General features: G+C 40.3%; 1 protein-coding gene across 1 annotated transcript in view; it reads left to right on the top strand.

Moving 5' to 3' along the window:
- The window catches only part of MTHFD1 (methylenetetrahydrofolate dehydrogenase, cyclohydrolase and formyltetrahydrofolate synthetase 1), a 58,908-nt gene that overhangs the window by 30,825 nt on the left and 14,574 nt on the right, over positions 1-13,509 (top strand). Inside the window, exons 9-18 of the mRNA XM_068544161.1 lie at positions 2,689-2,816; positions 3,309-3,406; positions 3,583-3,756; positions 4,389-4,525; positions 6,090-6,136; positions 6,762-6,869; positions 7,013-7,087; positions 9,429-9,531; positions 11,422-11,498; positions 12,124-12,264. Coding sequence (XP_068400262.1) covers positions 2,689-2,816; positions 3,309-3,406; positions 3,583-3,756; positions 4,389-4,525; positions 6,090-6,136; positions 6,762-6,869; positions 7,013-7,087; positions 9,429-9,531; positions 11,422-11,498; positions 12,124-12,264 — 1,088 coding nt within the window. The remainder of the gene's footprint in view (positions 1-2,688; positions 2,817-3,308; positions 3,407-3,582; positions 3,757-4,388; positions 4,526-6,089; positions 6,137-6,761; positions 6,870-7,012; positions 7,088-9,428; positions 9,532-11,421; positions 11,499-12,123; positions 12,265-13,509) is intronic.

Genomic DNA, 13,509 nt, shown 5'->3' with positions numbered 1-13,509 from the left:
CCGTGTCCTCAAGTCCATTCTCTCTGTCTGCGTCTTTATTCCTGTCCTGCCCCTAGGTTCATCAGAACCATTTTTTTTTTTTTTTTTTTAGATTCCATATATATGTGTTAGTGTACAGTATTTGTTTTTCTCTTTCTGACTTACTTCAGTATGTGACAGACTCTAGGTCCATCCACCTCACTACAAATAACTCAATTTTGTTTCTTTTAATGGGTGAGTAATATTCCACTGTATATATGTGCCACGTCTTCTTTATCCATTCATCTATCGATGCACCCTTAGGTTGCTTCCATGTCCTGGCTATTCTAAATAGTGCTGCAGTGAACATTGTGGTACATGACTCTTTTTGAATTATGGTTTTCTCAGGGTATATGCCCAGTAGTGGGATTGCTGGGTCGTATGGTAGTTCTATTTTTAGTTTTTCAAAGAATCTCCGTACTGTTCTCCATAGTGGCTGCATCAATTTACATTCCCACCAACAGTGCAAGAGTGTTCCCTTTTCTCCACACCCTCTCCAGCATTTATTGTTTGTAGATTTTTTGATGATGGCCATTCTGACTGGTGTGAGGTGACACCTCATTATAGTTTTGATTTGCATTTCTCTAATGATTAATGATGTTGAGCATTCTTTCATGTGTTTGTTGGCAATCTGTATATCTTCTTTGGAGAAATGTCTGTTTAGGTCTTCTGCCCATTTTTGGATTGGGTTGTTTGTTTTTTTGATATTGAGCTGCATGAGCTGCTTGTAAATTTTATAGATTAATCCTTTGTCAGTTGCTTCATTTGCAAATATTTTCTCCCATTCCGAGGGTTTTCTTTTCGTCTCGTTGATGGTTTCCTTTGCTGTGTGAAAGCTTTTAGGTTTCATTAGGTCCCATTTGTTTATTTTTGTTTTTATTTCCATTTCTCTAGGAGGTCAAAAAGGATCTTGCTGTGATTTATGTCATAGAGTGTTCTGCCTGTGTTTTCCTCTAAGAGTTTGATAGTGTCTGGCCTTACATTTAGGTCTTTAATCCATTTTGAGTTTATTTTTGTGTATGGTGTTAGGGAGTGTTCTAATTTCATTTTTCATTAGGGAGTGTTTCAATTTCATTTTTTTTACATTTATTTATTTATTTTTACATTTATTACATTTCATTTTTTTACATGTAGCTGTCCAGTGTTCCCAGCACCACTTATTGAAGAGGCTGTCTTTTCTCCATTGTATATTCTTGCCTCCTTTATCAAAGATAAGGTGACCAGGGCTTCCCTGGTGGCGCAGTGGTTGAGAGTCTGCCTGCCAATGCAGGGGACACGGGTTCGAGCCCTGGTCTGGGAAGATCCCACATGCCGCGGAGCAACTAGGCCCGTGAGCCACAGCTACTGAGCCTGCGCGTCTGGAGCCTGTGCTCCGCAACAAGAGAGGCCGCGATAGTGAGAGGCCCGCGCACCGCGATGAAGAGTGGCCCCCGCTTGCCGCAACTAGAGAAAGCCCTCGCACAGAAACGAAGACCCAACACGGCCAAAAATAAAAATAAATTAATTAATTAATTTAAAAAAAAAAAAAAAAAGATAAGGTGACCATATGTGTGTGGGTTTATCTCTGGGCTTTCTATCCTGTTCCATTAATCTATATTTCTGTTTTTGTGCCAGTACCATACTGTCTTTTTTTTTTTTTTTTTTTTTTTTAGTACCATACTGTCTTGATTACTGTAGCTTTGTAGTATAGTCTGAAGTCAGGGAAACTGATTCCTCCAGCTCCATTTTTCTTTCTCAAGATTGCTTTGGCTATTCGGGGTCTTTTGAGTTTCCATACAAATTGTGCAATTGTTTGTTCTAGTTCTGTGAAAAATGCCATTGGTAGTTTGATAGGGATTGCATTGAATCTGTAGATTGCTTTGGGTAGTATAGTCATTTTCACAATGTTGATTCTTCTAATCCAAGGACATGGTATATCTCTCCATCTGTTTGTATCATCTTTAATTTCTTTCTTCAGTGTCTTATAGTTTTCTGCATACAGGTCTTTTGTCTCCTTAGGTAGGTTTATTCCTAGGTATGTTATTCTTTTTGTTTCAATGGTAAATGGGAGTGTTTCCTTAGTTTCTCTTTCAGATTTTTCATCATTACTGTATAGGAATGCAACAGATTTCTGTGCATTAATTTTGTATCCTGCTACTTTACCAAATTCATTGATTAGCTCTAGTAGTTTTCTGGTAGCATCTTTAGGATTCTCTGTGTATAATATCATGTCATCTGCAAACAGTGACAGTTTTACTTCTTCTTTTCCGATTTGTATTCCTTTTATTTCTTTTTCTTCTCTGATTACTGTGGCTAAAACTGCCAAAACTATGTTGAATAATAGTGGTGAGAGTGGGCAACCTTGTCTTGTTCCTGATCTTAGTGGAAATGGCTTCAGTTTTTCACCATTGAGAACAATGTTGGTTGTGGGTTTGTCACATTTGGCCCTTATTATGTTGAGGTAAGTTCCCTCTATGCCTACTTTCTGGAGAGTTTTTATCATCAATGGGGAGCTTTTATCACATCCCACAGCTTTTAAGTAAAGTAGGCACTTGAACCAGATGGGACTACACACCCTAAACTCGACTTAGTTTTTGGAACAAGCTGTTGTAATTGATCACGTAACTTAGAAATAAACACCAGCATTGCTATTCTGAGACTGTGCTTTGATTTTTTTACCTCTTTGACCAGATGATACAAAACCAAGTGGGAGGAAAATTGTGGGTGATGTGGCATACAAGGAGGCCAAGGAGAGGGCAAGCTTCATTACTCCTGTTCCTGGTGGTGTCGGGCCAATGACGGTGGCGATGCTAATGCAGGTAAGTGTGAATGGACGTTTCTGTAATAGCTCTACGAAACTGATAGAATTCCAGGTACTGCATTTCTCCCCAAGTAGAAATGTCATAGAACCTACTCAGAATCTAAGTAAGGATATGAATCTTTTGAAGAAAAAAGGAAATGAAAGTAGAGAGAAGTAGAATCAGTCGTATTAATAGAGGGAAGTAGGGGTAGCATGATTCTGATTTACTCTGGAATGTGATAACTTAAGGGGAAAAAAGTGCGAGCAGCCTGGCTTCACTCAGTATGTTTTGGTTTCTTGCCCTTTGTAACGCACACCAGCTGGTGCAGGCGAGGCACGCAGCCCAGGGCATCCTGCTGCCTGTAGACTCCGGCCTCGAATTGAAGCATGTTAACAGGCGGATCCTGAAGCTGTTCATTTTGTGATTGAACTTGAGTGACCAGGACTAGGAACGGAGGTGGAGGTTAAAGTCATCACGTCTTCTCAGTCCCATTTGTGTCATTTTGTTTAGAGCACGGTAGACAGTGCAAAGCGTTTCCTGGAGAAATTTAAGCCAGGCAAGTGGATCATTCAGTATAACAAACTTAACCTGAAGACACCCGTGCCAAGGTAAAAAGAAGCTTTTGCTGTTTTTCACACTCTGTGGATGGTGGGGTTTTAGCTGATGGATGCCATGGTTATGTGTATGCCCCCTCCGAACGTGGTTGAGGTGGGTCATTACTAGGACGGCATTGACTGAGTCCCGTGAATAAAGGTTGATACATATTTTCTATATTTCTCCTAAGTGACATTGATATATCACGGTCTTGCAAGCCAAAGCCCATTGGTAACCTGGCTCGAGAAATTGGTCTGAGCTCTGAAGAGGTAGAATTGTATGGTGAAACCAAGGCCAAAGTCCTGCTGTCAGTACTGGAACGCCTGAAGCACCAGCCCGACGGGAAATACGTGGTGGTGACCGGGTATGTTTTTTGTCCATTTGCCAATTGAATCTTAATATTAATCCTGATTATTATTACCAGGGGTTGCAGTTGCACTTAGCCACGTATATGTGGAGGTTCCTTTAATTTGGTTTTAGCATTTTCATATGTATTTTATCTAATTTGATCCTTACAGCAACCCTGTGAGGAAGAGTAGATAACTCTATAGAGGTGAGAAAATTTGTCAACGTTATTCATCTAGTAGGTGGAAGAGTTTGAATCTTAAAACCTGATCTTCAGATGGAATTGCCTTTTTTTTAACCCCAAATCATTAATTCTGTAGATCTGTTGAGCATTCATCTATTTTTTTGTTTGGCTGAGTTAAAAGCTAGTTTTTGAGACTAAATTGAGAAATTAAAAGTATAGCAGTGTCTCTTACAAGGTAGAGTATATTTGCCCCTAACTGTCAGAAGAGCTAAAATGCAGAAGTGTTTTTTAATTTAAAACTGGGGGAAATTACAACTAAGACCCTTGGAAAAGATCCCTTTCATGTCTTTCATCTTTCTGGTTATTCAGATTAAGAGTCACTCTCTAAGATCAGAGCTGACTTAGTGATACACATGAATTTAATTTACATAAACGTAATTTTCCTATTTTCATCTTTCATCTTGAAGAATAACTCCAACACCCCTGGGAGAGGGGAAAAGCACAACCACGATTGGGCTGGTGCAGGGCCTCAGCGCCCACCTCCATCAGAACGTCTTCGCATGTGTGCGACAGCCTTCTCAGGGCCCCACCTTCGGAATAAAAGGTATTAGTGAGACCAGACCTGGGTGGCCAGAGGGTGCCTGCACCTCCTTCAGTCCTCCTGGCCCACTTGGCCCATGAATGTGTGCGGGGTCTTCAGCTCATTTAGACACTAGGAACAGCTTCATCACATCCCGGAAAAGCATCGTGGTGCTTTTGGTGAAGGCTTTCATTGGATCACCCCAACTCCTGCTGTCACTGTCTGACACTGCACAGGGATTCCCTGGGATGGGTAATATGTAGCCAGGGGTGCTTTTATATGACCGATAGTCGACTGTCATAGTAACAATAAAGGTAATCACAGCTGCTGATCACCATGCTGACTTTCTAGAGACAAAGACAAACCCTACAGATGTTTCACACTGAGGGAATAAGAAAAGCATATGCTTATTGAGTATAGGCTTTGTGCCAGGTTTTGTGCTAAGCAGTTTATGCCTATCACTTTATCTTCTGAGATGGTTAGTATTATCACCACTTACAATAGCAGCAACTGGGATTCAGAGGTAGCTTGAATTCAAGGCAGTATCATCAAGTACCAGGGTGAGTCCCCATGTCTACTTCAAGCTCTAAGATAGTACCATCAACCCCGTGTTTCTTCTGATTAGATGAAAACACAACATCAGTAACTGTACTTCACCTTCAGTTTTTGATAGCTGCAGTACTGCAAACATGTTCATTTAATTAAAATTATTTTTATTAATTAAAATAGGTTCTCAGAGTTAGCTTCATCATTTGCTTGGCGATAGGGTATCACATATCCTGCTTGTTCTAACAATTACTACAAATGTTGACACGGGGTACGCCTTTGCCCTTCTTCAGCCTATTGTTTTGATATAAGTGCGTTAACTTAGCTCTGCTTTTGAGCTTAATAACCCCCTTTTAATTCAGAATGAGCCTTTTCCCCCTTATTGAGCCCAATATGCTCCTTTCCCTCTTATCACAAATTGCCCCATTTTCATTGCGTGATCTCTGCCCCACAAAAAAAAACCCCACACAAAACCTCTACCTCAGATTGACATTTATCTCACTGTTAACCTGATATCCTGGACATTTTTAACTGGATTTTGGTTAGTAATCCAAATGGGCCAGCAAAAATCTAGCAGTTAAGCTGTTTTCTACCATATGTGTCCTATTTAGGAAGAATTGCAGTCTCTGTGTTTGTGTTGCTGTGTTTATTTTAAATATTCCTTTTTTAAAATGCCAGAATAGCATTTATGAGGGTAGGAAATTGAACAGGTTTGCCTTTATGTAACTGTAGGCTGGGTTTTTTTTTAACAAATGTTAGGAATCAAGGGGAACCTGTTTCTAAAGATAATGAGTAGGTATGTTATGTGTTTATGGTTTTGTCAGTTAGATTCAGATTTCAGTTGAGAGACTTCAGAGTGAACAAGATCAAGCAGTTTAGTTTGGTCAAGGAAATTAGAAAGCACTTGATCAAATCTGTCCAAATGGTTGTAAAAAGTAAATAATATACGGAGCAGTTACAAAACCCGATTTGCTTTCATTTGATTTGCAAGTTGTGGTGAAACATGCTTAACGTGAGTCTTCAACCTTGACCTGTCCTCCAGGTGGTGCTGCAGGCGGCGGCTACTCACAGGTCATTCCTATGGAAGAGGTAATGCGGTCTGGGATTTGGTTGAATCAGACCTTTTATTACAGTTTTTCCTTCCTGGGATTAAAGCTTATTGTAGAGATCTTAGTAGGCAAATGACCTGTTTCCTCAACAGAAGCAGTACTTCAGAGAAAAACATCTTAATTTGCCAACTTTTAAACAGCTTACTTTTTTGACGTGACAAAGACTTCAAAGCCTGGCTTGCAGTGAAAATAATAAGCAAGTGATTAAATGAAGCATGAGATAGGGAAGAACAAACATGAAATGAATTCAAAGTAATACCACAGAAGTGGGAGCAGCGTATAGGCATGGAGTTGGGTCGCTCCAGTGTACTTCTTGCTCACTGTTCAAAGGACGTGAGTGTGTTCTTACTAATCCAATGTTGCTGTTGCTCCCAGGGCTGCGGCGTTTATGGTTATTGGCCATGTCTCTTAGGGAGAATCAGTGTTCCTTCCGAGGACAGACAGTAATTTGTTTTCAAGAGATAGCTGTGTTGGTGTTTGTCCGCTAGCTGTGCTGCCATCACATTCCATTGGCTTTAACATAGGGATTGGTTTGGTTGCAATAGAAGGAATGTGAAAAGATGCAGAGAAGTTGGAAGACTGATGTGGCTTCTACCCTTTTGTAGTTTAATCTCCACCTCACTGGTGACATCCATGCCATCACTGCGGCTAATAACCTTGTGGCTGCGGCCATCGATGCCCGGATGTTCCACGAACAGACCCAGACAGACAAGGTGGGCTGCTGAGACCCCCCACGGGCACTTTCGAAAGGTCTGAAGCACTCGAATTAATGTTGGACCCTTGGGTACCAATAATGCAGGTAGCAAGGCAGTGGCGTTCCTCTCTCTTAAAAGCCCTCTTCCTCCTTTTCTCTAAGGCCCTCTTTAATCGTTTGGTACCATCAGTAAATGGAGTGAGAAAGTTCTCTGATATCCAGATCCGGAGGTTACGGGTGAGCTTTTCCCTTGTTCATTTTTGCTATTGTGTGAAATTAGGTGATTGATAAGGAGGTTATAATCTCCTTAGAGTAGCCGATTTTGGACAAGTTCGTCCATAACCATAGTCATAAGGTTATGATATACATAAGGATGGGTGGCAGAGGTTGTTTCTCACTTATCTTTGAATTTTTAGTGGTTAGTCCCAGAATCAATAGAACACTGATGACCTGCTCTCAGCTAAGAAGAATGACACTTCTTTATAGCATGGATATAGGAGTCAGGATGCCAGCATGGCAGCATAGCAGCTTCTGGAGTTTGAATACCTGCTCTTTGCAGCATCAGGGCCTTAAGCAAGAGTGGTTACTTCTGTATTTTATTTGAACTTCTATTACAAATACGTAGTTATTAAACATACACTGTACCATATGACCCAGAAATTCTACTCCTAGGTATTTACTCAAAAGAAATGCAAACTTGTATTCATATAGAAACAGAATCTACAAACAACCCAAATATCCTTCAGTAATAAATGGATAAACAAACTGGTACATCCATACAGTAAAAAGGAATGAACTGTTGATACACACAACAACTTGAATGAATCTCAAAGGCATTATGTTGCTTGAAAGAAGCTAGCCACAAATGGTTGCATACTGTATGCTTCCATTTATATGACATTCTCAAAAGACAAAGCTATAGTGATGGAAAATAGATCAGTGGGTGCCAGGAGTTATGGGTCGGGGAAGGGTGTGGCTATAAAGGGGTAGCACAAGGGAATTTTCAAAATAAAATTCAAAATATATTCTTGTGTTACTTTTACATATGAAAGAAAGGTCATATATCTGTAAATATTCTTTAGACTGCCTGACACATAAGCATTCAGTAAATGGTATGTGCTACCTTGTTATCAATAGTAGTTACACTCACCTTATTTTTAATTTTTTGAAACTTTATATTTTAATGCTGTAAGAATAGTACACAAGCTCCAGATGCAGTAATGATTTACATTTTGCCCTACTTGCTTTACAGTTCTGTCACTATTTATATATATGCATTTTTCTCTGGACTTGAGAAAAAGTGACTTTTACACAGTTTGATATTTTTTAGCTTCTCTTTTTCTCACACCCCACAAAAAATCCTTGCATAAGGTAAGTCAGCTATTACCTTGTTATGTAAAAGAATTGTGTTCTGCAAGGCAGCAAGTACTGTAGAAGAGCAGGCAACTTCTAATCTTACCTTTGCTGATGGAACTTTATGTCACGTGTGGGGAGGGGCTGGACTCAACGTTTAAATGATCCTTTAAAGAGCTCTAGGATTTGAGATCAAGGGACTTGTCCATGGCCACAGCACCCCTCACCAGGTTGGAACTAGAACGTCAGTCTTCTGTTTCCTGGTCCCCAGGCATCCTCTCTTGTGCTGTGTTATCACAGTCTACCCACCAGGTACTCAGCCAAGAAGGGTTGTCAACAGCAAATTCTCAGCTTAGTGACTGAGGGTTTTGCTGACTTCTGTAAACAATGTCATGTTCCAGGCTTGTGACGCTATTTGACAAGCCAGTGAGCACCAGCTCTGAAAACACACCTGAGGTTTTAAAACAAAGTCCTCATAGCACAGGAAGGGAACTATGGGAAGAGTAGGGTTTGCTGGGGCCACTCGGATCTACCATGAGTTAAGAGAAAAAGAGAGTACATTTTAAAGGCATTTTCCATTTCAGTATTTGACCATGGTACACATTGTAAGTAAACAAATTTCCAAGTTCTGTGAGGAGGAAGAGACAAACCCTTCTTGTGCCTTTTGGAATAGTTAAGAAGGCAGTGAAAGGATAGTATTACTTAAAAAGTATGTACTGTGCTAGAGCAATGTCTGTTCTTTTCTTCTGCATTGAAAGGACTATTTATCCCTTTAAATATATTCAAAAGGTCAGCATATTAGTTTTAAAAAAAGCATTAAAAGTGATTTACATTGATTTTTATTGATCGATATTTGTTTTTGCCCTTCTAATTTTGCATTTGACTTGGGCTTCTCAACTGTTTGATTGAAAAAGCTTTTCCTTTCAATATGTTTGCATATGGTGAGTTAGGTACAACACTTTTTGGTCACTATGTTTACATAGGGCTTCAGTTTAGGGAAATGCCTCTGGTGCTCAGTGATAGGGACAAACATGTTAATAATACCTTTGTACATGTGTGAATGGGAAATAAAGATTTAGCCAAAGGGATCATAGTTTTCCCTTCTGAATTTAACATGGTTTATATTTCCCCTATCTGGAGATAGGGATAAAAAACATTTTTTTTAAATCTTATCTGCTTTTGTTTGGTTTGTCTTATTTTTGTTTTAATTTTCCTACCTCTTCAGAGACTAGGCATTGAAAAGACTGACCCTACCACACTGACAGATGAAGAGATAAACAGATTTGCAAGATTGGACATTGATCCAGAAACTATAACTTGGCAAAGAGGTACCAGAGCAGGGTGTACACCCCATTGGTTTGGTTATACTGCACGCCCCATGCCCTCCCTTAGGGTTGGTAAAATGGGAGGTCCATAGCTTGTGTGTTGGTATTTTCATGGTTAAGGCCTGGCTAAGATGGCGACTCACTCGTTTTCCTGGCCACCTCCATCAATCTCTCCTTATTAGCTGTAATCAAACCTCCTTTTGTTCGGTTAGTTGGACATTTTGCTGGCTCTTCAGTGTTCATTGGCGTGAGGAGGGTTTTAAGGAAGTTCATACATAAACCAAAAATAACATTTTGCAACTTTCATTTTATGCAGAAAGTTTTGGTGTCATTAAGTAGAGAAGTGATGTTTAATCACTTCTTAAATCTTGTTGCCCTTTATTCTTTGAATTCTTGTCTGGCATAAGTGACTTGATTTTTCTTGTAGGTCTGGAGCTTGCCTACTCACTTTTACGTCATTTTCTTAAACTCTCTTGTAACAAAGTAGGTAGCCTTCAGGGTTTAAACATTCAGCAGATTGGTGAGTGAGTTGCCTGGTTTCACTGCCAGATGTTACTTTTCTCTATGTCAACCAGCATGGCTTAGAGTTTTATTTTGTACCAACAGTGTATGCATCTAAACTCTGTCACTGCTGAGAAGAAATTTTCATCTAGATGCACAGAATGCAGCTAACAAGCAATTTATTGACTGTACTTGTGACTGTCATTGGCTCAGTAACTGTGCTAGCTAATGGCATTTTTAAGGCAGCTCTCCTAATATCTAAAACCACACTGATATTTCTCTTCCTTTGCTTCAATAGCTTTAGACATATGGTATAATATTTTATGAGGAATAAGCTAAAGATCCATTTTGAAAATTTATTATCTCAATCATTTTTCCTTTGCTTTATATGTAATTCATGCTTTCTAAGAAAGTAGAAGCAGACAAGGGAAAACATGGATCATACCCACTGACTGGCTGTTTTATACACAGAAATTAGATGCAAGGAGCTAGACACTATTTTTTAAAAAAAAATAAGGACAAACTCCAACAACTCATTACATCCTTCACTTACCGAATGGGGTGGTGTGTGTGTTTCTCCAAGTGCTGCACAAGACACTGCTTTTAGTGTTTAGATTATTACAGTCTTTAAGGAAAATAACTTGGCATGTTATCAAGTACCTTGAAAGTGCCTCTCCTCTTTGACCCACCCTAAAAGAGTGTGAACTGGTTTGCTGCTGTTGTTCATTTTGTGTTTTGTTGTTATTTTTGGTATGTCATACAAAAAACAAAATTGGGAATACACTAAAGTGTTCACCGTAGTTAGACCTAGGAGGTGGGATTAAGATTAGTTAGTAGGTTGATCTTTGCCATGTTTTCCAAGGGTATGCAGTTGGAAAGATGTTCTGTCATCAGAATGGAAATTACTTCTTCTAAGTGTGCTAAAGGAAAGAGCAGGTCTGTTACCCAGCCTGCTTCAAAAGGCATTGCCTTTGCCCTGTGTTTACGGACCTTGTGTGTCTCAGGGTTATATAAGATCAGTGAGTCATCCCACAGAACAACATAAACCTCGGCCTTTTGAAAAACTGGTCTGCTCTGTTTTTTGTGGAGTGTGGAATATGCTTTGAAACAGATTCCAGATTTCTAGTTAATTATTTGAATTCTCTAGGAAGAATAAACCAAGCCACTCTACAGTCCTGTCTTTAATTCCTGCACATTAATGGTATGCAAACATCATTTCTAAACTTGGACCCATATTCTAGCTTTACCATAAATTTTGAAATCAAATATTATAGTCATTAAGTTAGATTTGTTGCTTAAAATTCTGCTGGTTCCTTTGACTTTATGGTCCTTTTCCCTCTCTACTGTATCTGCTGTATTTTCCCTCTACTGTATCTTCCTTTTCTACCCTAGTGCTGGATACCAATGACAGATTCCTGAGGAAGATCACAATTGGACAGGCTCCGACGGAGAAGGGGCACACACGGACGGTAACTGCCTGTTCCTTTCTAAGTAAATTAGTTCATGGGCACTAGATCCTTGCTGCTTCTATCCTCCTCCATCCCCTCCTGATCAACTGATACTGCCAGGTGTTGTTCTGCCTTCTCCCTTGTAAAATGAGAGTGAGTAGGTGTGTGGTATTGAGCACTCCTGACAGCTTTTGCAGTAAATCCCATGTGTCACCTGTGTATTTTTCCCCCAGTATTTTTTCCTGGAGGTGGAGTGCCCCAAGTGAATATCCTTGTACATGAATTGATTAAAATTGCTTCTTTTTTGTGGCCATTTTGCAGTATGTCTCTTCGGTGTAAGAGCTTCTGAGTTAGTCCCTTGTATGTTAGGGAAACCATAATCACATGATTACAAGCTGCCTTCACAGGGATTGTTGGTCCTACTAGAACATTTATGTGTAAAAATCGACTACTCAAGGTCTTAGAATAATTAATTACAAATTTTTGCTGTTGGAAGGTTATTTTCATTACGTTCTTTGTGTACTGTTCTTTTATTCTGTCCTTTTAAGCTATTTGTTTAAGCCTGGGATGCAAACAAGGATTACTTTTGCATTCCACGCTTCTGTTTAACACAGTTTTCCCTGATGCGTCTTTTCCCTGCCAACAGGCCCAGTTTGATATCTCCGTGGCCAGTGAAATCATGGCTGTCCTGGCTCTCACCAGTTCTCTAAAAGACATGAGAGAGAGACTGAGCAAAATGGTGGTGGCATCCAGCAAGAAAGGGGAGCCCATTAGTGCCGAAGATCTGGTGGGTACCCGGGCACTCCAGACTTGGCGATCCATCTGTGTCTGTTGTCCCCGCATGTCTCAGCAGTTACCACTAACAAAAACGGTGGCGTACTTAAGATGCTGCAATTAACTAATAAATTCATATGATCTTGCTACTTACTAGATAATTATGAAGTTTATAAAAAGTACTTCATAGTGAGTGATAGACGGTATGCTCCAATAATAGACCACAGGTGGTTTGAGCAATATCTTCAGCCTGTGAGTATTTCCAAGAGAGGGTATCTGACTTCGGTTTCAGAGAGCATCAGGAGTCCAAGCGAGGCCCTTAGAGCTGAGCTTCGAGTCACCCCCGGCCCCTCCCCGCGACAGGCCTCCCTGCACAGAGGCCTCTCATCGTGAGGCTCGGCACCATATCCACGCTGGTGACCACACTGGGGACAGCTCGGCCAGTTCTTCTGCTGGTCCTGCTATATTCATTGTCCACATCAGGATTATTTCTGAACTATCTACATGGTATTGTGGAGTTTGAAATGAGATAATCTTATAGATTACGTTTTGGTTTTTTTTTTGGCTGCGTTGGGTCTTCGTAGCTGTGCGCGGGCTTTCTCTAGTTGCGGCGCGCGGGGGCTACTCTTCATCGTGGTGCGCGGGCTTCTCATTGCGGTGGCTGCTCTTGTTGCGGAGCACGGGCTCTAGAGCACAGGCTCAGTAGTTGTGGCGCACGGGCTTAGTTGCTCTGCGACATGTGGGATCTTCCCGGACCAGGGATCGAACCCGTGTCCCCTGCATTGGCAGGCAGATTCCTAACCACTGCACCACCAGGGAAGTCCCCTAGATTACTTTTTTAAAAGCCTGTTTGTGTTGACATACACGCCAAAATGGTTGGCCTATGATTAGCGGTCTGTCAGATGAATCCGGAAAAGGGGGGAAATATTAATTTCCTGTTTTCACAGCTAATGTGTATAAGAAGAGAAATTGTTTTAAATTTTTACACCAAGGAACTTAGAAACTCATTAAAACTGAATATAAGTGGGATTCATAGCTTTATCTTACAGTGATACCAGTTTGTTCATCTGTGGTTGGATGGCTTAAAAAGAGGGACCTGATATATAAGAGTTGGTGTTGAACTCCTGGGTAAATTTTCAGTTTAAGGTACAGGAGACACATATTAAATCAGGTTTATAGCCATTTCTGCCCAGACACCAAAGTTACCTATAATTCAGTACTCTTAGGACCTAGCATTTCCATACCGTAAATGAGTTTA

This window comes from Eschrichtius robustus, chromosome 1 (assembly GCF_028021215.1).
Source record: "Eschrichtius robustus isolate mEscRob2 chromosome 1, mEscRob2.pri, whole genome shotgun sequence".
Lineage (NCBI taxonomy): Eukaryota > Metazoa > Chordata > Mammalia > Artiodactyla > Eschrichtiidae > Eschrichtius > Eschrichtius robustus.
Note: the sequence above shows the minus strand (reverse complement) of the source record. Positions and strands in the feature narration are given on the sequence as shown.